General features: G+C 45.0%; 1 protein-coding gene across 1 annotated transcript in view; it reads left to right on the top strand.

Annotated features, from left to right (window-relative positions):
- The window catches only part of INPP5B (inositol polyphosphate-5-phosphatase B), a 145,264-nt gene that overhangs the window by 4,047 nt on the left and 115,666 nt on the right, over positions 1-25,551 (top strand). Inside the window, exons 2-5 of the mRNA XM_044287054.1 lie at positions 11,391-11,455; positions 15,343-15,422; positions 17,882-17,979; positions 20,466-20,495. Of these exons, the coding sequence (XP_044142989.1) occupies positions 11,399-11,455; positions 15,343-15,422; positions 17,882-17,979; positions 20,466-20,495 (265 nt within the window). The 5' untranslated portion in view covers positions 11,391-11,398. The remainder of the gene's footprint in view (positions 1-11,390; positions 11,456-15,342; positions 15,423-17,881; positions 17,980-20,465; positions 20,496-25,551) is intronic.

Genomic DNA, 25,551 nt, shown 5'->3' with positions numbered 1-25,551 from the left:
CTCTATGTCTAAAGATCGCACTCCTTATATTCCCCTCTCCCACTTCACTGGTTGCTAGATATAGAGCTGTGTCGCTGTTATTCCTGGTTGTCGTACCAGAGCATTACCCTCTGGATCCCTGTTGGTCTTTTGTTGTACGCTGTTGTCGCCCACCTGGGATTATATGTTTCGTCAGTATTGTCTGTCCTATGTGCTATGGGTAACCAGGTTGGGCCGGAACCCAAGGTTGTTCTTCCTGACAGATTTTATGGGGGAAGAGACAAATTTGTAACGTTCGGTGAGGCCTGTAAGTTATATTTTAGGCTGCGCCCCTACTCCTCCGGTAATGAAGATCAGCGGGTGGGGGTTGTTATTTCCCTGCTTCAGGGGGACCCGCAATCCTGGAAGTTTTCTTTACCCACTGATTCTCCGGCTCTCCGGTCTGTGGAGGAATTTTTTGGGGCTTTGGGTCTCATATATGATGACCTTGACCGAGTCACCCTGGCTGAGTCGAAGTTACGGAGACTCCTACAGGGAGAGCGGCCAGCAGAGGAGTATTGCTCAGAGTTCCGTAGGTGGGCTACAGATACCCAGTGGAACGATCCATCTCTCAGGAGTCAGTTTTGCTTTGGGTTATCCAAAAGGGTTAAGGATGCGCTTGCGCTGTATGAGACCCCCTTTTCCCTTGATGCTGTTATGTCCCTTTCTATCAGAATAGATAGACGTCTTAGGGACAGATTGAAAGATCCTGAGCAATTATTAACCCTTCCCAAGCAGCAGTTAGTCTGTACGGACCTAGACGAGCCGATGCAGCTAGGAGGAACTACTCGTCAGGACCGTCCTCCTGAGGCTCGCCATAGGCGTGGGGTTTGTTTTTTCTGTGGGGGGAGGGGTCATTTCATTAATGTCTGTCCTTTCATACTCAAAAACAAAAGACCGTCGGAAAACTACTAACCCCAGGCTGTGTGGAGGATGTCAGCCGGGGGGTATACGTTTCCTCCATACGAACATCTCAATTTGTGTTGCCAGCGGTTTTTGTTTTTGGTGTTAAAACGGAGACTATTTCTTTCTTTCTAGACAGTGGAGCTGGAGTAAATTTGATAGATGCCCAGTTTGCCTAGACTATGGGTTTGTCTTTCTGTACGCTACAGAGACCTATTCCCATTTTCGCTATTGACTCTGCTCCTCTTTCTCAGAGAAACCTTACTCACATTGTCCATAACTTACACCTTCGGGTAGGGGACCACCATAACGAGTGTCTATCATGTTATGTTCTGGAGGGCCTTCCCTCTCCTGTGGTATTGGGTCTTTCCTGGTTGGTAGCGCACAATCCAGTGGTGGATTGGCAGGCCAGGGAGATATTGGAGTGGAGTGAGCATTGCAGAGAAAATTGTTTAAATAGCAATTGCTTAGTCGCCTCTATAGCTAATCTACATACATTTGTTTCGGACTTTGAGGACGTTTTCTCTGAAAAGGGATGTCATAAGTCCTTACCGTCCTTATGATTGCCCGGTTAACCTGATTCCCGGTGCAAAATTACCCAAGACCAGGTTATATAATCTTTCGGGTCCCGAGAGACAAGCCATGAAAGATTATATCTCCGAGAGCTTGACTAAGGGACACATCAGACCCTCTTCATCACCCCTGGCTGCAGGGTTTTTCTTTGTTAAAAAGAAAGATGGGGGGCCTGCGTCCTTGCCTAGATTTCCGCGAACTAAACCGGATAACCCATACCCTCTTCCTCTCATTCCTGACCTGTTTTAATCAGATTGCGGGTTCTAAGTGGTTCTCCAAACTTGATCTTAGGGGAGCCTACAATCTGATTTGTATCAAGGAAGGAGATGAGTTGAAGACAGCCTTTAACACCCCGGAGGGGCATTATAAAAATCTAGTCATGCCTTTCGGTCTGACCAATGCTCCCGCTGTCTTCCAACATTTCGTTAATTATATTTTTAGTCATCTTATCGGCAGGTTTGTGGTGATATACCTAGATGATATTTTAATTTACTCGTCTGATCTGAAGACACACGAGGTACATGTCAGACAGGTACTGAAGGTTCTACGGACGAATAAATCATATGCTAAAATTGAAAAGTGTGTTTTCGCCGTTCAGGAAATACAGTTATACAGTAATCTATTATCTGCTTCAGGTTTCCGTATGGATCCTAGGAAAGTCCAGGCAATTTTAAATTAGGATCTTCCTGAGAACCTTAAAGCACTGCAACGGTTCTTGGGTTTCGCAAATTTCTATAGAAAATTCATTAAAAATTATTCTGTGATTGTCAAACCCCTTACTGACATGACTAGGAAGGGGACTGATTTTTCTATATGGTCTGACGCCGCCAAAATGGCATTTTCCTCTCTAAAAGAGAGGTTTACCGCGGCACCTGTACTAATCCAACCTGATGTCTCCCAGTCTTTTTTTGTTGAAGTAGATGTGTCAGAGGTGGGAGTGGGGGTTGTACTGTCTCAGGGTCCGTCTCCTGGCAAATGGCTTTTCTAAAAAACTATCTGCAGCGGAGAAGAACTATGATATTGGCAATAGGGAACTTATTAATATTAAACTAGCGTTTTAAGAATGGCGTCACTTTTTAGAGGGGGCAATCCACCCCGTCACGGTGATTACGGACCACAAAAACCTTCTGTACCTCGAATCAGCTAAGCGTCTCACCCCTAGACAAGCTAGGTGGTCTCTATTTTTTAACAGGTTTAACTTTTTAATCACCTATCATCCTGGGGAAAAAAATACCAAGGCAGACGCATTATCTCGTAGTTTCCCTGGAGGGGGTAATGTGGGTGATCCGGTACCCATTCTACAAAGAGGAGTGGCTGTCTCTGCTGTACACTCTGTTCTGGAGGGGAAGGTGTTATGGGCCCAGGGGGACACCCCGGTCTCTTGTCCCTCAGAGAAATGGTTTGTACCATTAAACCTGCGTCTCGAATTATTAAAGGAACATCATAATTCGACACTTGCTGGGCACCCGGGTAGTAAAGCAACCTTGGAGCTATTGTCTCGTCGTTTTTGGTGGCCAAGGTTGCGTCAGGATGTAATGGATTTTGTCTCTACTTGTTCTACTTGTGCACGCATTAAAGTCTCTCATACACGACCTGCAGGGTCTTTATTGCCACTTGTCATTCCCAATAGGCCATGGACACATCTGTCAATGGATTTCATCACTGACTTACCTTTGTCTGCGGGTAAAACAGTTATCTTGGTAGTAGTGGACAGGTTTAGCAAAATGGTACACTTCATTGCGTTACCCGCACTACCTAATGCTAAGACTCTTGCTCAGGTATTCATCAGTGAAATCGTGAAGCTTCACGGGGTCCCTTCCGATGTTGTTTCGGATCGGGGAACCCAGTTTATTTGTAAGTTTTGGAAAGCTTTTTGTTCCCGTTTGGGGGTACACTTGTCCTTTTCCTCAGCTTTCCATCCTCAGTCGAATGGACAGACTGAGCGTACCAACCAAAACCTTGAGACATACCTAAGGTGTTTTGTGTCTGAAAACCAAGAGGTGTGGTCGTCATATTTACCGTTAGCTGAGTTTGCTATAAATAATCGCCGTCAGGAATCCAGCAAGTCACCATTTCTTGGTGCATATGGTTTTTATCCCCAATTCTGTACTTTCAAAGAGGGGGGTATTCTGGGGTTCCCAAAGAGGAACGGTTTTCGTCATCTCTTTCATCTGTATGGCAGAAAGTGCAAGCTAACTTGAAAAATATGGGAGGTAAATATAAATGCATGGCTGATAAGAAACGGTCACCAGGTCCGGACCTAGGAGTGAATGAATATGTGTGGTTATCTACTAGGAATATTAAGTTAAAGGTTCCCTCTTGGAAACTGGGTTCATTGGTCCTTACAAAATAGTAGCCATCATTAACCCCCTGGATTTTCGCCTGGAGCTACCTCAAGCTCTTAGAATCCATAACGTCTTCCATAAGTCGTTACTCAAAAAGTATATTCCACCTCTAGAACCGTCACCGCTGCCACCCTCTCCTGTTATTGTTGATGGTAATCTAGAGTTTCAAATATCCAAAATTGCATCCCTTTAAATCCCCTCCCATACTGCATCACTTTGTGGTTTATACAACTTCCTGGAGTGTGTACATGCTGGATGCTACAACTGATGCTTCTACAGATAAGTCTGTTCATTTATTTGTGTTTTCCTGTTTGCTTGATCCTAGGTGACCCTGACTCCCTCCATATTAAGTGTAGGGAGCCGGTGGTCATGTCCCCTCACTATAATAGGGTGTTCAGGTGTCATACAGTCGAGGCACGAGGGCATGAAATTTTCTATCATAGAGATCTTTGCATGGGCTGAGAAGACAGGGAGAGTTTCAGGGCTTAAATAGGGGTCACCCTTTTGTTCCTTAGTTTCGGTTCAAGCCAGTCGGATCCTTATTTGTAACTTCTTGTTTTCTGTTACACCATCCGTGACAACAGGACAGGAGAAGTGGTACTGTGCAGAGTCCATATATACAGAATAAGAGCAGATACTGAGGAACTATTTTTAATTTTATACAAAAATACAAAAATTTTGCCATAAAATTTCCAAACAAGATATAAAACAAGTATATACACTTACCCTACTGGCCCAGATCATTCATACCTACTAAAAAGAGAAAATGAAACCTAGCCTAACGTAAACATCCGATCCGGCTGAACCCCGACTATATACAAATTTATACAAATTGTTTCTAACAGAAAATAAATGACAACTTGTCACAATAAATAATCAAAATAACCCCAACAATTTTTTTTCCTATATATATATATATATTTTTTTTTATATATATATATATATATATATATATATCCTTTTTTTTTTTTTTTGTTATACACACACATATATGAGAAAAAACAAACCTATACTAACCCTACCAATCTATCTATCCCATCACCTTCACCCTCACCCAGGGCCAACCTCCGCCTTTTGTCCCTCCATGAGGCCAGCCCTTCCTCCACCACCCACACCCAGCCCCTCGCCTCATGTCCTCCTATGTCCGCATAGTCCAGGGCTGGATGCAGGTCTCCCCACAGGAAAAAAATAATAATATATAATATGAACCCCACCCTATCCCACCCAACCTTACTACACCCCACTTACCCTATCATACAATATATACATCTTATAACAACCATATCAATCTATACAAACCAATATTAAAATCCACCCGAAGGCCCAAGTTCAGTCATTTGCAAACCTTTCTTCAAAAACTCATCTTAAATACAAAACAAAAACCTAATGTGAAAGCCTCAGCCCAACACTAGGAAAAGTGCTACTGAGGCTAAGGCACATCAAAGGTGAAGCCTCTCCAGAGGTAAGAGACCCCATCCGTACCCACCTTCTCGCACTCAAGAGAGCGAACCTTCGCCAGGTCACCTAGAATGTTCCTACACACCTCTTCCACAGGGAGGACTTTCTGATGGGTTGAAACTAAACACCGTGCGTTCCATGTGAAGTACCTGACCACTATGCTAACTACAAAAGCTGTGCATGGGTCCCTTCTTCCCAAACCTTTGAATGCTCCATAAGCCCATTCCGCATAGGAGAGGTTGGCTAGCCTAGGCCAGCCAATGGATGCGCCCACCCGTTTGTATACCTCTGTATTAAACTGAAGCAGGAAGTGCTCCATACTTTCCAGTATGTCGCCACACTCCTCCCGGGGACAACCCCTTTCATCAGAGTTCCTATACCTCAAGTTGCCCCTTACATACAGCTTCCCGTGAAAGCAGCGCCAAGCCAAGTCCAAAAACTTCAAGGGGATCCTTGCCGAATTTAACAACTGTAAACCCCTGTCTAGATCCCGGCTTGGGCAATCCTTAAGGGCCAGGGGCTTTTGGAAGTGGGTCAACAAGACCCTCTCGTCAAGGGATCTCCTTGACTGGGTCTTGATTTCCCTCACTCCCAAACCCCACCGGCGGATCGCCTTCAGAATCGGGGTGACATAAGCCGGAAGATATCCGTGAGGTGTACGCAAATGCTTCACTTGCCCTCCTGTCTCCCACTCCTGGAAGAAAGGCCGAAACCAACCCCTGCAAGAGACTACCCACGGAGGAGCCCTCTCTTTCCAGAGGTTTGCCAGGTTGAGCTTAACAAATATGTTCACAAGGAACACCACTGGGTTGACCATACCCAACCCCCCTAATCTCCTCGTACGGTATGTCACCTCTCTCTTGACTAGGTTCAGCCTATTCCCCTATGACAGTTGAAAGAACAGACTGTAAACCCGAGTCCAGAGAGGTTCTGGCAAGACACATACACTGGCCAAATAGATAAGCAAAGGGAGAAGGTAAGTCTTGATCAGGTTCACCCTTTCCCTGAGGGTCAAAGACCAACCCTTCCACTGGTCAACCTTCAGAGCGGCAATCGTGAGCCTGCTGTCCCAATTTTGGGTGGGATAATCCCCATGGCCGAATTGAACGCCTAGGACTTTGGCTGACGACTGGGTGTCCGGGAGACCGAAAGATGGATCACCCCCTCCCAGCCAGAGACTCTCACACTTATCCCGGTTAATCACGGACCCGGAGACTTCCGAGTAGCGTTCTACCTCCGACATCACGTATTCCGCCTCCCCTCCCGAGGACACGAAAACAGTGACATCATCGGCATACGCCACCACCCTCAGAGTGACTTCTGGCTCCTCCAGATTCATCCTGACTCCCGGCAACGGTCCTCGATCAATCCTCCTAATAAAAGGATCAATCGCAAAAATGTATAAGAGCGGGCTCAATGGACAACCCTGGCAAACTACAGACCCGACCTCAAAAAGGGCTGCCAGACCAACCGTTCACCAGCGGGAAACTCTCTGCCCCTGCATACAAGATCTTTAACCAATCGACAAACCTCCCCGGCAGGCCATATTTCAGAAGGACTGCCCAGAGGTACTCATGGTCAACCCGATCAAAAGCCTTTGCCTGATCTAAAGCCAGCATGTACCCCTTCCAGTTACCCGCCTTACTCTGCTCCACTGCCTCTCGGACACCGAGCACAGCACTAAACGTGCTTCGGCCTGGAACTGAGCAATGTTGGGATTCCGAAAGGAGCCGGGGCGCAAACTGCACCAACTGATTAAACAGTATCTTGGCCAGGATCTTTCTGTCCGTATTGAGAAGCGCTATGGGACGCCAATTCTCAATACGGCTCGGATCTTTACCCTTTGATATAAGCATCAGAGCTGACCTCCTCATTGACTTTGGCAGAGCACCCGAGGAAAGGCACTCATTGAATACCTTAGTCAAGAGGGGAACCAAGGAGTCCTTAAAGGTCTTATAAAACTCGGATGTTAAGCCATCCGGGCCTGGCGACTTCTTTAGGGCAAGCCCTTCGATCACCAGGCTGACTTCCTCTTCTCTGAGTTCTTCTATCAAAACGCCAAGAGAGTGGTCTACTCTTGACTCAGGGATGGTTTCAGCCAGGAAAGCCGAAATCCTGTCCCGATTCAGATCCTTCTTCCTCAAGAGGCACGAGTAGAAGGACTTGACGATTTCCAAGATCCCTGATCTGGACCTATCCAGAGATCCCGTACCATCGACCAGTCCTGTCACCAACTTACTTTTCACTGACATCTTACAGTTTCTGTAAGGGTCAGGCGAGCGGTACTTCTCGAAATCCCTCTCAAAAACCAAAGATGCGTGCCTATCATACTGGCACCTCTTAAGCAAAGATTTCACCCTGGAGATATCCTCTCGGCTACCTCCAGTCAAGACCAGTTGTTCGAGTTTCCTCCTCAGACCCTGATACAAGCGGTACCTGTCCAGGGACCTGAGACTCGAGAGCTGGCGGAAGAATTTTGCCACCCGATCTTTAAATATCTCCCACCACTCAGACTTAGTGTCACAAAGATCCAGCAACTCTACCTGACTCTGAAGGAAGTCCTTAAAGGATTGTCTCACCTCTGCTTCCTCCAGGAGGGCCGAATTTAGCTTCCAATAGCCTCTTCCCATTTGGGGGGATTCTGCAACATTCAAAGAGAACATAATTAGACAGTGATCAGATAATTCCACCTCTACCACCTCTAAAGGTAAAAAAGTAGTCTCCTCCTTTAAATAAAACCTGTATATTCTAGACCTAATCTGACTACCTCTATAATAAGTGAAACCACCGTGGCCTGGGGTGTGCCTAATGTGGACATCCACCAGGCGAGCCTCGCTAGCTATGCTATTCGGGGATACACTATCATAAGCCAGCCGGTTTCTGGCGCCTCCCCGGTCTTGGACCTTGTGACTGTATTAAAGTCCCCGCCGACTCGTAAAAAGGAAAGGTTTGATCCTCATAAAGAGACGCTTCCGATCCCACCTGGTTTGGGGACCATAGATGTATATCAGACGAAGCTCTTGACCCTTCATGAGGACATCTAAAATCAAACACCTCCCCATTTCTAACTCAATCACTCGTCGGCTTTCTACTGGTGCGGTAAAAAGAACCTCTACTCCGCTATACGGCTCAGCCGCAAGAGACCAATATGATGGACCACACCTCCACTCCTTTTTTGCTTTGTACACAGCCGCCAAATCTGGCAGCCTGGTCTCTTGCAAAAATAAAATGTCAGCTTCAACCCGGCTGAGAAAATCAAAGGCTGCAAACCTAGCTGCATCCGATTTAATACTGGCGACATTAATGGTCGCCAGCATCAACGGAGAGAGTGCCGCCATATAGAGTGATTAAATTAGACGCCCTTCTTCCTTCCCTTCCCCTTCTTGTTCTTCTTCTTACCCCTCTTGGGGCTACCCCCTAAGGTGGCACGATCTCTTTTGAGAGAGACAGTGGTGTCCATCTCATTAGTCACCACTGCCTCCCCCTTCGCACCACCCTTGTCATTCCCATTCCCAGTGTCTGGACCCGCCCCACCTCCCGAAGACCTTGCATCCTCACCGGAGGGAGGCGCGGGCCCTTCCAGAGGCTCCTTCTCTTGCTCCTCCGGCTCCCCACCTTCAACCTCCTCCCCGGAAGAAGAGGAGGCGGAGATCTCATCCAAGGTGAGGTACCGGTTGGAAAGATCCAGGGGAAGAGAGTCAGGATTAGAGAGGTCCAGGGGGGAGCTGGCTTTGCCTTCCACAGGCACTCTAGTCGGGCTAGATCTTTTTTTGGTTAGATGTTTCCTTCTTGTTCTTTTAGACTCTGTCTCACTCTCCTCTGTTGCACTCTCGTAGCAAGAGGACAGAGTCACCTTGGAACGGTCTAGTCTCCTGAGTTCCTCATTCACCTCGATATCCCCCAGGGTCTCAGCTCTAGGAGAGGCATTCTCTTGGGAGGGCACAGGCATCACCCCAGGACACGGTTCCACCTGCCCCCTCTCCATTTGACACCTCTCCCTCCGTCTCTGCTGGGACGGGCTTTCTTTTCTCTTCATCGACCCCACTGCCCTGTCGCCTTCGCCAGCACTCGCCTCGGCAGTGGGGGCCTCCCGGCTCGCCTCCGCGCGTGCACGAGCCACGTTGGCGACAGAGCGAGGGCAACGACTGAACGGGTGCCCTAGCTCACCACACAGGTTGCATCTAATCTGCCCACAAGATGCAGCTAGATGGCCTTCACCCCCGCACAACGTGCACCTCTGCACTCGGCAGCTGGCGCTGAAGTGCGAAGGGCTGCCGCACTTGTAACACAGCTTAAGCTGCCCCCTGTAGAACACTATGATCCTATCCCGACCAAGGAAAGCAGATGACGGTATGTGGGAAACCGACCCCCCTGAATGTTTCAACTTAATCAGAAACGTCCAGGCACCCGACCAGATGCCAAACTCATCCAGGTTCTTGCTAGGAAGACCCTGGACGTCCCCGTACCTGCTCAACCAGGTTAAGATCTCAACACAAGAAAGTGACTCATTACGGGTCAGAACGGTCACTTTCTTGACTTCATTCTGGCGGGTTATCGCTTGCACAAAAAAACCCTGCCAGTCCGGCTGGTCTTTTGCCAGTTCATACCCAGACCAGAAAAGTTCAAGACCCTCTGGCCGGGCAAAACTGACATCAAACTCCCGGGTGCCATACGGATGTATCAGGGCAAAGATGTCACATGCCCTGATGCCCATCCGAGAGAGAAGCTCTGCCACCCTCTTCCTGGTAGGGCACGCCAGGGCCGGTTGTGGGTGAGGACCAGGTGGTCTCGCCCCCGCCTTGCTCTCAGAAGGCACGCAGGCCATGTCTGTCTATCCAGAAGGATAGATCCACCTGCTGCCCCCCTACTGTAATGGAATTCTCCCCTCTCCTAAGAGCCTCTAGAAGTTGCCGCTGCAAGTTACCGTCACCAGACATTGGTAATGGGGAGGACAATGGGGACCGCCCCTCCCCCCCTGCGCCGGCGACCACACCAGCATAACTTCTGCCAGGCGTAACCGATGCAGGAGGGGCAGCCGGACCGGGCCCACCCCCACCCCCACCAGACCTATCTACAGCAGGTGTCACTCCAGACCCCTCTGAAGGGGCCACATGAGGCGCACCGGCCACTTGTACAGTGGCCGGCCGACCTCCAACATTCACCCCTCCATCAGGGCCCGGGGCAACACCACTAACATAAACTGCATTTACACAAGTGACCACTTCTTCAGTGGCCACTACCGCACTCTCCCCTCCCCCCCACACACACACTGCTGGGCCAGAGGGGACAGAGGTCACTTTATTCGTTTTGTCCAGCATTTCCTTGCTGGACACATTTTTAACAGTCTTTCCTGATTTTTCGGGCCGGCGGGCTGTAGAACTACTGGTCCCAGCCACGCCGGCCTTATCCACTTGATGGACAGTGCAGGAGGGAGGGGCGGTGCGCACCACACTCGCATCAGGACCGCCCCCTCCCTCTCTGCCTACACACACACAGCTCTGAGCTCCTTTGTGGATATCTGAAGCCCCACCCCTTCCACCCCTGACCACTCCCACTGCGCCCCTACTCCCCGCCATCAAAACAATACCAGCGGAAGGGACCGAAGCGGAGAAGGCCGGGGCAGAGGAGACTGGAACCCCGGCAAGGACTTGGGCATGGGAGGGGCAGAGGCAGCCACCTCGCACCCCCCCCCCCCCTGCAACTCCGGATCGGGACACCTCTGTACCCGCGGCCGCACCCCCTCCACCCAAAGCCCACAGAATAATAGCAGATACTGAGAATTACACCCAGTATACAGGACAGGAGAAGTGGTACTGTGCAGTGGCCATATATACAGAATATGAGCAGATACTGAGAATTACACCCAGTATACAGGGCAGGAGAAGTGGTACTGTGCAGTGTCCATATATATAGAATAATAGCAGATACTGAGAATTACACCCAGTATACGGGACAGGAGAAGTGGTACTGTGCAGTGTCCATATATACAGGATAAGAGCAGACAGTGAGAATTACACCCAGTATACAGGACAGGTGAAGTGAGATTGTAAATGCCTTCCATAATTTTAAGACTATTTAATTTTGTTTTTGCAGATGCAACTATGGACCAATCTATAGCCATCCAAGATACATTGGACAAAGAAGAGAATTGCACTGTAGTATCCTTTTTAGTACCATATCCTTAATGCTTTTGTCTTTACCACCTCAGGCACACTGCCTTGTCACAGGACTGTGTTGTACAAATCTGTAATTCAGCAGACATACCTTCTATGAGCCCATACTGTATCACGGTGTGGCTCTGATTTTAAGTGGCGACACATGGGTCCAGGGGCGTAGCTATAGGGGGTGCAGAGGTAGCAGTCGCTACCGGGCCCAGGAGCCTGAAGGGGCCCAAAAACCCTTGTGCCACATAAGACACTGGCATTATAGAAAGTGCATGCTGGTCAATTTACACCTCTGGCTGGAGGGAAGGGGTTAGGTCAAGAATTTAGATTGAGGGGGTGCCCTTTCAATGTTTGCTTCTGGTAGCAGGAAGGCTATGTGCTCCCCTGCCCCTTGCCAACAAGCACTGAGGGAAGGGGGGCCCAAGCTGAACTCTGGCACTAGGGCCCATGAGCCTTTAGCTACGCCCCTGCATGGGTCCCTTGATTTAAAAAAAAATCATGTCTCACTCCATTGCAAGCCGTATTAAAGAGAATTTGGTTCCTCGTGTTTGACCTGTAAGGACCCTGTGTGACACCATACATAGTTTGTGCATATAGCTTTGCCATAAGCATGATGAGCCTTTAGAAGAATGAAAGGGAACATTCTTTAACATTTGCTTCCCCCAAGTTTGAACACTTCAGTAACACAATGAACAACAGTAAAATAACAGATCTGGAATAGTTTTACAACACAAGACTATGTACTGAGGTGGGGTCTCTATACACTGGGTGGGGTCTCTGGGGTTTACACGACACAATCTCTGTACTTAACTATAACAACACAGTCACTGATATCTTTATTATACTGTTGTTACACCAAGTGCCTCCTGCTTTTTGCAGAACTCCTCTGCTTCTCACACTAACTGCTTCTCTCCCGGTAGTCGCTGGCAGTGATGGCCAGTTTGCCGTGTTTGCCCGCGAACACATGCGGGCTGCCATCTTAAATCACAAGTCCGGCGATGCGCAGGTAAGCCCTTACCTGTGCCTGCGCCGCGAGCCGGTCTGAAACAAATGCGGTCACCGGGAGCAGGCAGTTCCGAAAACAGCCGCCGGGGGCCTTCATCGGGCTGTTCTTGGAAGTGCCTGCTCCCGGTGACCGCATTTGTTTCAGACCGGCTCGTGGTGCAGGCACGGGTAAGAGCATACCTGTGCCTCGCTGGACTTGTAAGTCAAGATGGCAGCCTGCATGTGTTCGCGGGCAAACACGGCGAACTGGCCATCACTGGTCTCTGGCTCTCTGATCTGCTGTAATTTCCTGATTGATCTTGGGTTGATAAAACACACATGCAAGCTCCACTGCTCTGAAGTTAGAGCTATGTTAGAGCTAGAGAGCTACCGCTGTCGGTCACTGGCTACGTTTTCTTGTTCACTTTCCTGCTCTGCACCACACTTTCCTCTGCTCTGCTTGGCACACGCACAGCATGCAGGATCCTACCTAACATGAGTCTTTGTCAACTTCCTGTGCTTAACAAATCTCCTGCACCGGAAACCAGCTTGTCTCAGGTCATGGCTGTTGAATTAGGCTACAGAAAAATCTTACTTATCATTACCTTTTCTGATTTAATTTTAGAAAACAGAACTAGAAGCGACCAGTCAGCATCTTACTCACATAGCCACATCAGTCAAAGACTCGTTTTATGAAACAGACCCAAAGTCCAGACAGTAAAAATTTCATAAAAAAAGCTTTTTACACTTCTAACTAGATGCACATGTATGTTCACATGCTCACATAAATCAGGACTGTTAATGTCGCCCATTTCTTGCATTGATCTCTGCTGTTACATTGCAAGGTTTTAGGGCACGTACTACTCATTTACCCATATTTTCTTGATTGTGGCTTTTCATGTGTAGACAAACACTGCATCCATTGCAGACATGGTCCCAAGGATCACCAATCAGTCACCAAATTAAGCAGAGAGCACAACTTCCGTATTTTTTTCTGTCCAGTTTCAATTCCTTCTTGATGGTGAGACTCACATAGCATGCTAGACTATACTATTCAGTATAAAAAAAAGAAAAAAAAACCACAAAAAAAGAAAAAAGAAAAAACTCAGAAAAATTATAGCCCCATTATGGGTAAATGGATCTGTCAGGATCCATTAAGGTAAGTTACAAAAAAGGATTTTAAGTGTCATCCTTTATATGCTAAGTGCTGTAAAAATGCATTATGCCACTGTTAACAAAGCCTAAGGTATAGCCTATATTAGATTGACTTACAGGAAACCACTTTAAATATCCAGGTGCAAAACATATTTTTTTGCGTCCGTTGCCAGTGATCACTCATACCCAGTAGCGCAGTCCCTTTGCCCAGGTCCTCTTGTACATGAGCAGCAGCAGTGTCGGACTGGAGTGCTTTTGGCCGACCAGAGGAAATTATTGTCAGGGTCCCATCCACTCATGAATGATAGTGACAAGTGACTAAATTAATAGTGGCAAGTGACTGTTTCCAAAGACAGCTCCAAATGGGAATGTTCTCCTGGACCTTTGGGACCCACTATGGCTTAGTAGAATGGGCCCACTGAAGGATCTTCTGGTACTCTGGTTGGCCAATCCAACCCTGAGCAACAGAATGAGAATCGTCCCACTTTTAGCAACTTCTACTCAACAACACTGAACACATTAGGTATCAAAATAAAACCACCATTGGTGCCATAACCCATACATAACAGCAAAATCTAATGTTTCTGATTTAAAAATTGTTATGTTTTGTGTGATCTAAATGTATGGCCACTCATGCAGTTTTTGGAGCCAAAACCAGGAGTAGATTTAAAAAAAATGAATACCTCACCTATTATGAGCCACACCTCATTTTGTCTTCAAAAACTGCATCAGAAAATCTGATTCCTCCTTACAGAGGAATGTAGTTTTTAAAGGGGTATTCGCATCTTCTAGGGTATGCCATCAATGTCCGATAGGTGTGGGTCCCACCTCTGGGACCCACTCCTATTTCCAGAACAGGGTCCCTAAAGTGAAGGAGAGCACACTTTGCATATGTGGCTTTCTCGTCATTTACTGCTATGGGGCTTCCGAAAGTAGCTGAGCAAGTGTGCTCTGCTCTCTTTAGAACTTCCACAGTGGTGAATGGACGGTGGCTGTGCATGCACGGCTGCTCTTTCTTCACTTCAGGGGTCCCATTCTGGAGACAGGAGTAGGTCCTGTAACTGTCTGACATTGATGGCATATTCTAATAATATGCCATCAGTGTCCCAAATTGGAGTACCCCGAGGGCCAACAGACCATTGACCCTGCAGGGAAATTTCCCAGTGGGCCGATGCTCAGTGGGCCGCCTGAGTCCTCCTCACACCACTGGATACATAACGATCAGATGATCTCAGCATTAATTAATGCTAGGAACATCAGGTGGTCATTGATGTCTCTGGGCCTGTGGCCACAGGTTCCCCTCCTGATTTCAACTGTATGGCCATCTTTAGGACAGCAATACTGTATAATATTGCAGCGGAGGCAGTAGTATTTGGTGCTGCACTGTGATATTTGGTTCTGCTGGGGCGATATTTTGTGCTGCACTATGGTATTGCTGGCCCCGTCTACTTGTATTGTCCTGCCTAGTTCTGTTTTCCCTGCCTACTTATGTTGCCCCACCTTCTTTCAACTTGGACCCGCCTACAACATGTGGCCCCTTTAAGGGTTTTTTCCTGGGCCACTTTAAGTTCCCAATCTGTCCCTGAATACCCCTTTAATTGTGAGAAAACCCTATTAATAATAAAAGCAGTCTCTAGTTTGAGAGCTACTAGTCCAGACTTAGATGATGCCATATCAGATATGGCTTTCTTCTCACAAGACTAACAAAAATCCCCATTATAATCCTTGATTCCTTCTATCATGCGGTGCAAGGAGTCTTAATTAACCCTCACAGCAAAGAAAGTAGACTTGTTGGACTGGTGGAAAGCAAAGAGACAGCAGCGTAAGTATAAAAAAAACACATTTATGGGGAAAATTTTAATGAGAAGATTTTTTTTATTTTTTTTTTGCAAAAGTTTGTGTTGGTGTAAGTTGTGCCAAATTTATCAAATGTTGAATGGACCAATAACAAAAATCCCTTAGGATGGGTGTTGGGTTATTATAACAAATATACAATTGCTCCTTATGGCCATCTAATCCTACCCAACTTGTATTCCATAATTCAGAGGATGCAATCATCATTGACTTGTGATCAATATAAATGTGTGTGGAGAAGAAGGGAAAAGTGCTTAAAGACTCACAGGGCTGCTGACTGGTTATTCTATAATGGAATCTATTACTTGTGCTCATATAACATCATTAGTAGATTCTCATAGATTCTATTGGGATTGTTTTTCCCTTCATTCGTAATAAGTCCAGATGAATTTGCTGGGATCTTTTATGCCTATTTGCTTAAGATATCTACTATGATGTGTCCCTATCCATTTTGTGCGCTTGATTCTATGAATGTGTTTCTACAGTCCACAAATTCACAAGACCTCAGCAGCTCAGTGTGGTAAAATCCAGGTACAGTTACCACCCCAACATGTTAAGCCGGTTGGTTCACAGCGTCATCAGGTGTTCTGAGGCAATGCCATGGTAGAACTAACTTCAGGGACTTTTATAACCTATGGTCTGAGGATCATCTGAGACACTATCAAAGACTACACTAAGACCACCTTCCAATGATCTGATGCCACTTCATCTACTACATCATTGGCTCATCACGCCGCATCATCGGTCGTATGTTCTTCGTGTTTGGTAAATTTGGCGTATCTGTAAACATGACACTTTTGCAGTTTTCTACTCCAAGCCCTACTGCAGTAAGATTGCACCTTTTTAAAAAGTGGAAGTCCATAAATCTGAAGTGAAACAAATAAACATAGCTTACCACACAAATTTCCCGTCCATTTTTCAAAACTGGAGTAAAGGGAGTAAAAATTTTAACATTTTACAGTTATCAAAAATGACAAAAGCACCACGTCAATTAAAATCCTCACCTCAAGAAACTTTCAAAGACCTGTGGCTCTATGACCTTTAGTGGTTTAACATGGAAATTTTGTTTTGTTCTGACCTGAGAAAATGTCATTTTGGAAATGTCCACCAACAACTTCCATGTGTAAAGCTACTCGGAAACACTAAAGGGCAGTTCAGTTTCCATGGCTCAATAGGGCAGGTGATTGCCGGGAAGAAAGTATTTCGTCCTGACAATTGCCTGCTCATCAGTGGAGGTGAAGCGCTGCATTTACATGCAGTGATCCCCTCCACTGTATGGGGATGAGTGATGGCTACATTGTTTCTGGGCAGCAGAGTGCGGTTTAGACAGCACAATCTGCTTTCCAGAAACAATGATTTAGGTGTCCGCATGAAAGATTGCTTCACCTGATGAACGTGTGTTTCACTCGTTCATCGGGTGACCGATGGCACATTTATGTAGGCAGATTATTGCAAGCGTTCATCCTAGATAATCTGCCCAGCAATCTGGCAGTGTAAATCCATCTTTAATTACTTTTCTAATACAGTAAAACAACTCTTTTCACTTGATTGACAGGGCCAGGGCAACACTGCTCTCCTCCCGCCGGCCGTGTCTGCCGTGTAAATCTCGTGCCGTTCAGTATTCGGCGCAGATGCTGTGAGGAAGTCATCAGTCGCCGAGCATCCTTCCCTCACTGCGCCTGCGCCGAATACTGAACGGCGTGAGATTTACACTGCAGACACGGCCGGCGGGAGGAGAGCAGCGCTGCCCTGGCCCTGTCAATCAAGAGAAGAAGGGCGTGAAAAGAGGTGGACAAACAGAGCCTCTAGGAGCAGCAGCAACACTCCCCCCCCGCTCCTAGATTCTAATTAGCATATTGTAAACGTTTGTTTTTCTCAATAAAGGCTTTAGGCAGTGAGATGGCACTAATATAGTTATGTTCAGCTTACATTAGTGCATCGTTAGTGTCAGCTGCCTATGCCGCCGCTGCGATCCTCTCCATTGGGGACTCCAAGATGGCACATGCCTCGGGATGTGTAAAAACTCAAGTTCTCGCGAATCTCGAAAGAACTTGAGCTCCTTCTCCCTGGCTAAGAGCGCGGCGCTCTGATTGATGCGCTCTTACCCAGGGAGAAGAAAACCGGGCCCTGTACAAATTCTAGTCACCGCCTACTCGAACCGAATTGCCTCATTAGCATATGAGGCGCCAGAACTACCAGAGACCACAGCAGACGAAAGGGGGGTCATCTAAAAAAATTATAATCAGAAATACATCACTAGGGGCCGCACTGTTAGTTAATGTAACTGTTTCTCTACATGTTTTTTGGTGAAAGTTCCTCTTTAATACCAATTTTTCAGGTGACAGGAACCCTTTAATAATCATGTTATAAATGCCATTTGTTGACATCAACCGACATCTGCAAATTGTTCTTTGCTTGTCCTCACAGAGTGTTTTTATACAAGCACAGAAGAATGGCTATATGTGCGGAGGATGTATTGCTGGATACAATCATCCCACTGGCTAAAGGGATTACCATGGAAGAAGGTAAACTAAGTTGCAGGATGAGTCTTTCCAACTAGAATAGCCCACCAAGGCATCAAGCCCTATGTCCCACTTGGCCATCGGGGACTAGACAGTGCTGCTTGTATCTATTCATAGGAACAGTATGTACCTCTGTGTTCCAGTGAGCTAAACACTATGGGGGTCATTTATTATTCAGAAATATGCCTATATTAGGCGTATTTCTGGTGCAGATTGCGACTTTTTCCCGCTCACGCCAGGTCTAAAAAAGTGAGCATGGCATGAGCAGGGAGGGGAATGGGCCGTCTCATGAAAATGGTCTAAATGTAAGACAGCCAGGAAGCTGTCTTACATTTAGGATTGGCGCTGGATGCGCTGACGTTATGTAGAGGCCTGCCTACAAATTCTATGTGAAAAGGAACATTACATACAGTACAGACCAAAAGTTTGGACACACCTTCTCATTCAAAGAGTTTTCTTTATTTTCATGACTATGAAAATTGTAGATTCACACTGAAGGCATCAAAACTATGAATTAACACATGTGGAATTATATACATAACAAAAAAGTGTGAAACAACTAAAAATATGTCATATTCTAGGTTCGCACACTCTTGGAATTCTCTTGATGAGCTTTAAGAGGTAATCACCTGAAATGGTCTTCCAACAGTCTTGAAGGAGTTCCCAGAGATGCTTAGCACTCGTTTGCCTTCATTCTGCGGTCCAGCTCACCCCAAACCATCTCGATTGGGTTCAGGTCCGGTGACTGTGGAGGCCAGGTCATCTGGCTCAGCACCCCATCACTCTCCTTCATGGTCAAATAGCCCTTACACAGCCTGGAGGTGTGTTTGGGGTCATTGTCCTGTTGAAAAATAAATGATGGTCCAACTAAACGCAAACCGGATGGAATAGCATGCCGCTGCAAGATGCTGTGGTAGCCATGCTGGTTCAGTATGCCTTCAATTTTGAATAAATCCCCAACAGTGTCACCAGCAAAGCACCCCCACACCATCACACCTCCTCCTCCATGCTTCACGGTGGGAACCAGGCATGTAGAGTCCATCCGTTCACCTTTTCTGCGTCGCACAAAGACACAGTGGTTGGAACCAAAGATCTCAAATTTGGACTCATCAGACTAAAGCACAGATTTCCACTGGTCTAATGTCCATTCCTTGTGTTCTTTAGCCCAAACAAGTCTCTTCTGCTTGTTGACTGTCCTTAGCAGTGGTTTCCTAGCAGACATTCTACCACGAAGGCCTGATTCACACAGTCTCCTCTTAACAGTTGTTCTAGAGATGGGTCTGCTGCTAGAACTCTGTGTGGCATTGACCTGGTCTCTAATCTGAGCTGCTGTTAACCTGCGATTTCTGAGGCTGGTGACTCGGATGAACTTATCCTCCGCAGCAGAGGTGACTCGTGGTCTTCCTTTCCTGGGGCGGTCCGCATGTGAGCCAGTTTATTTGTAGCGCTTGATGGTTTTTGTGACTGCACTTGGGGACACTTTCAAAGTTTTCCCAATTTTTCGGACTGACTGACCTTCATTTCTCAAAGTAATGATGGCCACTCGTTTTTCTTTACTTAGCTGCTTTTTTCTTGCCATAATACAAATTCTAACAGTCTATTCAGTAGGACTATCAGCTGTGTATCCACCTGACTTCTCCACAACGCAACTGATGGTCCCAACCCCATTTATAAGGCAAGAAATCCCACTTATTAAACCTGACAGGGCACACCTGTGAAGTGAAAACCATTTCAGGTGACTACCTCCTGAAGCTCATCAAGAGAATGCCAAGAGTGTGCAAAGCAGTAATCAAAGCAAAAGGTGGCTACTTTGAAGAACCTAGAATATGACATATTTTCAGTTGTTTCACACTTTTTTGTTACGTATATAATTCCACATGTGTTAATTCATAGTTTTGATGCCTTCAGTGTAAATCTACAATTTTCATAGTCATGAAAATAAAGAAAACTCTTTAAATGAGAAGGTGTGTCCAAACTTTTGGTCTGTACTGTATATCTGCCTCAAATTCAATGTATCTCCAGTTATTTGTGGGGAAGATAAAAGACTGCTGCTAGAGATTAACTGCAGTTTCTTACAGGGGTTGTTCAATCTGACATTTATGGCTTATCCACAGGATGTGTTCAATAGGAGTAGTTGGTCCTGCTCTCATCTCCAGAACAGGAGTCCATTGTGCGCAGCCTGGAATGGAGAGGTGGCAATGCATGCAAGGCTCTTTCCATTCACTTCAATAGTATTTCCAAAGATGCTATTGAAGTGAATAGAGAGAGCCTCGTATGCATTGCCACCTCTTCATTCCTGGCCTGGTGCAACGAGGTATTGCTCTGGAGATAGATCGTATCATCCAATAGAAATGACCCTTTTGTCTGTAAATCGTTATCATTTCCGATATTATATTGCAGTTGTCTACTGCTGCCAGCAGGTGGCAGATATAATATACACATTACAGTTACCAAATTTCTTACCTTTGAATCTTTGGCTTAATTTGTAGTGACACCACATGAAAACTTCCATGTCATTGGTAAGCAATTTGATTTTCTTGTATCAATGTCATTTTAAGCTTAGAATACAGAGATCACTTTGAACTGATTGTGTGGAAAGCGAAATGATTTATTTTTATGTGGGGGCTTTAGCTGTATTATAAGAGTTATGATACATACACACATATGAGTGTGAGCGTTATAAAGCCCATAATGGAGTAGCCCTCACTATAGATTTACTAGACAGAAACAAAACAATATATGCTGCAGTACCTTTTGGTGCTTGGACCTCAAACTGGATGGTGCCATGGTTTTGGTATTTTATGACATGTCTGAGTATGAGCTATGGATGGTGAATGAGAATTAAAAAAGTAGACATCATGGTGTTCTGCGGAACTGAAATACTAAGGACGGTCTCCTATTGTTGATCTCCGTGATGTTCAACCACTTTACCAGCCAGCAGATGTCTGGAGATGCATCATCATCATGCAGAAGAATGTGAGCAGCGTTCATGGCCTGAGCAAACTTTTGTGAACTAACCCACTATATTCCTATTGGATCTGCGTTAGAACTAAACTGGTATTGGAGTCTGAGGAATTTTGTATATTCACTTTAAACACCACCACTCATGGTGATGTGGAATGTAGCAAATGGAAATTCCCAGCTTATGTGCCTCAACGATTTGTAAAAGGGTTGAAAATACCCTCTCCCCTCTTACAAGAAAAATAAGTCATTTACTGAGTTCCCCTCCTGTAATTTACCATTGGTAAAACCACCTAATTTGAACTGAATAACTATTTTTGAGGACATGCCAGCATTGCAAATGTTTATGCATGCTATTATATCTCCCTGAATTTAAAGATGCCATGTAAACTGCTGATGGTATGTAATGTATGATATATTATGCAGTATGCCTCTAAGCACCTGGAGTATGTCAGCTAAGTAACCAGATGTGATGTGCACTACTGTGGGTGAAATGTCCCGTGAGCCCTGAGGCATGGCAGGGTTACTGCACTACATACATATATTCAATGTACAGCACCTTAACTAGCCTATATTCAGATAAATAGAAACTATTATTAAAGATTATTAAAGAAACTCCCCAGTTTATTATTATAGACATGATCAGATAGCTAAGATGACTTCTAGGTGTGGAGGAAAACTAGCCAGTATTCTCTTCTCCCCAGGAACTACCTTCTCAAAGTTGCTGCAGGGACCCCCATATTCCATCATCTGGTAGCATCTTGCAGCTGTGTGAGCAGGTAACATTTGAATGTATCCGTAAGGATACAAACCCCGATATTTATTACCCTGATTCAACAGTTTACATAAACACCCCATATTTGGTCGTAAACTGTTGTATGTGCACACAGCAACGCTCAGAAAGCAAGGAGTGTCATATAGGGCATATTTTGCTGGAATGGTCTTTGGGTGACATGTTGCATTTGAAAACACCCTGAAGGTCCCCTACAGTGGAAAACCCCCAAAAGTGACCACATTTTGGAAACTACACCACCCAAAAAAAAATTAAGGAGTGTAGTAAGCACTTTGACCCAACAGATGGTTCATAGAATTTATAACACTCAGGGGCAGATTGGCCATAGACCTTACAGGGAAATTTCCCGGTAGACCAATGCCCAGGGGGCCGTCTGAGACCTCCTGATGGCCGGCCAGTCGAAGTTTGTGGGGATGTATTTTTTACTGCTGGCGGCAGTATTATGTGATGGACTGTGGTATTTGGCTCTGTTGGGTTGGTATAATGTGCCACAATATGGTATTGCTGGCCCTGCCTTCCATCAATTTGGACCCGACTACAAAACGGGGCCACTTTTAGTATATTTTCCAGGGCCACTTTAAGTTCCCAGTCCGCCCCTGATAACACTTGGTTGTGAAAATTAAAAATGGCATTTCTTTTTTACAAGAAAATAGTGCTTTAAGCCTAAACTTTCTTTTTCACAAGGGATAATAGGAGAAAATCACCCCACAATTTGCTACTGTCATGGTTTGGAGTTTCTTGCCACTGGTGACTTACCTGCTGTTCCACTCAGCTTCCTCTCCTTGCTGTTAGGCCTGCAGAGATTCCTACACTTCCACATTTAAAAAAAATAAATTATGTTTTTGTGTTGCCATTTTCTTAGAGACATATTTTTGTATTTTTAGACGATGGTCTTGTGTGAGGGCTCATTTTTTGCAGGATGAGGGGATGTTTTCATTGGTAACATTTTAGAGTACATATGACTTTTGACTGCTTGATATTATGATTTTTGGGAGGTGAGGTGACAAAAAAAAATCTGTTTTGGCTTTTTTTTTTACAGCGTTCACCTAATGGGGTAGATCATGTGATATTTTTGTAGAGCCAGTCGTTATGGACACAGTGATACCAAATATGTATATTTTAAATTTTTGTTAAGTTTTACACAACAAGAGCATTTTTGAAATAAAATGGTTGGACTGCCATTTTCTTTGAGATGCATTTTTTGTATATTTTTGATATTTTTGCCAGATGAGGTGATGTTTTCATTGGGAACATTTTGAGTACATATGACTTTTTGATCACTTGATAGTATGTTTTTTTTTGGGTGGGGGGGTGAGGTGATTATAAAATACATGTTTTGGCATTATTTTCTTATTTTATTTTTGTTTACATCGTTCTTCTGATGGGGTAGATCATGGGATATTTTTATAGAGCTAGTCGTTACGGATACGACAATACTAAATATGTCTATTTTTTTTCTATGTTTAACAATTTTTTAATTACTTAATTGTGGAAAAGGGTGCTTTTTTTTACAACTGAAAATTTTATTATTTTTTTAAACACATTTTTTTTTTCACTTTTATTTTACACTTTGTGTCCCCCAAAAGATCATACAATACCTCTGGGTACATATCACATAATATTTTTTTTTTACTATTGATTTCTCCTGTAACTGGGGCTGACATAGTAGCCCTAGTTACAAGGGGAATACAGCCCCCAGAGAGGCTGTACAGACTCAATGCAGGGCTGATCAAGTTCTAAGAAAGACCCAAGAACTACTGCAGTCTCCAGGTGACCGCCCGGACAGAACAGGAAGCTGAATGCATAGCACACGTTCAGCACTGTGTAAGGCGTTTTTAAAACATCCATTCAGAGACAAATCCCGACCCTCAGGACGTTTATAGTCAATGGGTGGTCAGCAAGAGGTTAAAAAAAAGTTGCGCCCTCACTACAGTAAAAGGATGGAGGAGGAAAACTGAATAGCTTTTCTAGACAAAGAGGATCCTTTATTAAGCTGAAATATGCCTATATTAGGAATATTTCAGGCGTAGATTGCGTCTTAATAAATATGCCCCAAAATGTTAGGTTTAAGGATAAGACAAATTTATCAAACAACATTTGATAAATGTGGAATAAAGTACTCCAATGCAGACTCAAGCAAAACTGACTTCAAATATACCGTACTCCTCGTGATAAATTCCCCCCAATGTCAACATTTCTGAAATCTCAATAGCATATGGAGGATATTATAGTTTAGCACTTCCAAAACTAAAATAACAAAAGTAGCTAATTGATATTAAGTATTTGGCTATATACTTCAACAGAAGACTATACTATAAAATTAATTCAGAGCCCCAAACTTAAAAAGGTAGTAGCAAGTTTATGTTATCCCATATCCACAGGAGAATGATTGGAGCGGCAGTGCTCATGGATGGCCTGCAGCTCCATCACAACAGGGGAACCTGCCCCCCGTTTTCATGATCAGTGGGGGTCCCAGCGTTCGAACCCTAAGCAATCAGCTAGTTCTCTCTTATTCTGTGGATAGGAGATAACTTATAAACTTGGCACAACCCCTTTGATATAGCCCCAGTCCATATACCAAAATTAAATCAGACCTCATTCCAGACCTCTAAATTAATCTAGAACACAGATTACACTCCACAATTTACATAGTTGCTATGTAGTTGTAAAACAGCTATGTTTACATTTACTAGAAGTACTGGTAGTGCTTACTGAATAATGTCATTTCTACTCCCGTCTCAGACAAAGTAAGATAACAAGTATTTTCACTTCATTTTTATTCATTGATATAAATAAATCTGGGAGTGACAGCGTTGGAATTTAATATTATGTGATTTAGTCTTTAAGATATTTTTGACATAAGTGAAGCTTAGGCTGGGTCAGCTTTTGCCACAACAGACGTCTCCTAGCTAAAAATTGTAGCATTGCAATGCTACTATAATGCAACATAATAAAAGTGAGCTAGACTGCAATCTTTGGACATGCAAAGTGTGCCACAGCCAATGCTGCCATGTAGCCCAAGCCTTAGAGGGGTTGTCTAATGAAAAGTATTATATTTTTTTCAAACCAGCACTTGGATCTGAATACTTGTCACGAACGCTCCCGTGCCAGGTGCCAGGAGATCAGAGAGACTGGCAACACATGGGTTAATCTGTGTTCCTTGTTCCTTGTGGATCATTTGTGTGTCCTCTTGTTCCTTGTGGATCATTTGTGTCTGTGTTCTTTTGAAAATGACCACACTTCTTGCAGGTGTTGTTGGGTTGGTTATTTGACTCCCCCTTTTTATTACTGCTTACCCCTTCTGGGGGGTGCGGTTTATAGCTTCAGTTTATGGACTCTGGCTTAGCTAGTTGTTGGATCTCGGCTGAGATTCTGGCGTTGCCTTTGCTCCAGGTGAAGTTAAGTGTCATCTTTCCTTTTATATTTTATTTGTTGTATTTCCCTGTCTTTTGTATCTAGGCCTGAGGGAGACTCCTGTTCATCCTTCTGGTGGAGGAATAGGTTGTCTCAAATCCTGTCAATATTCCAGGGCTCTACAGGGTGTGTTAGGGCTCTAGGTTCCTGTGTATGGACTTTCCTACCATCGAGGTCAGTTCATACTGTTAGTGAGTCAGGACTTGGATTAGGGTTGTTCTAGGAGGTGACCTTCTCCTTTACCCTAGTTTCCAGGCCTAGTGAGTTTCCCACCCACACCGCATCCGTGACAATACTTTTGTAATGAAAAATTTAATAAAGCCATTGAGTTATTCAATAAAAGTTATCTGTATAGCTCCAACTACTGTTCTTTTCCTTATTTATCTGTCCACCTTTGTAACATCACC

The sequence above is a fragment of the Bufo gargarizans genome, chromosome 3 (genome assembly GCF_014858855.1).
Source record: "Bufo gargarizans isolate SCDJY-AF-19 chromosome 3, ASM1485885v1, whole genome shotgun sequence".
Lineage (NCBI taxonomy): Eukaryota > Metazoa > Chordata > Amphibia > Anura > Bufonidae > Bufo > Bufo gargarizans.
Note: the sequence above shows the minus strand (reverse complement) of the source record. Positions and strands in the feature narration are given on the sequence as shown.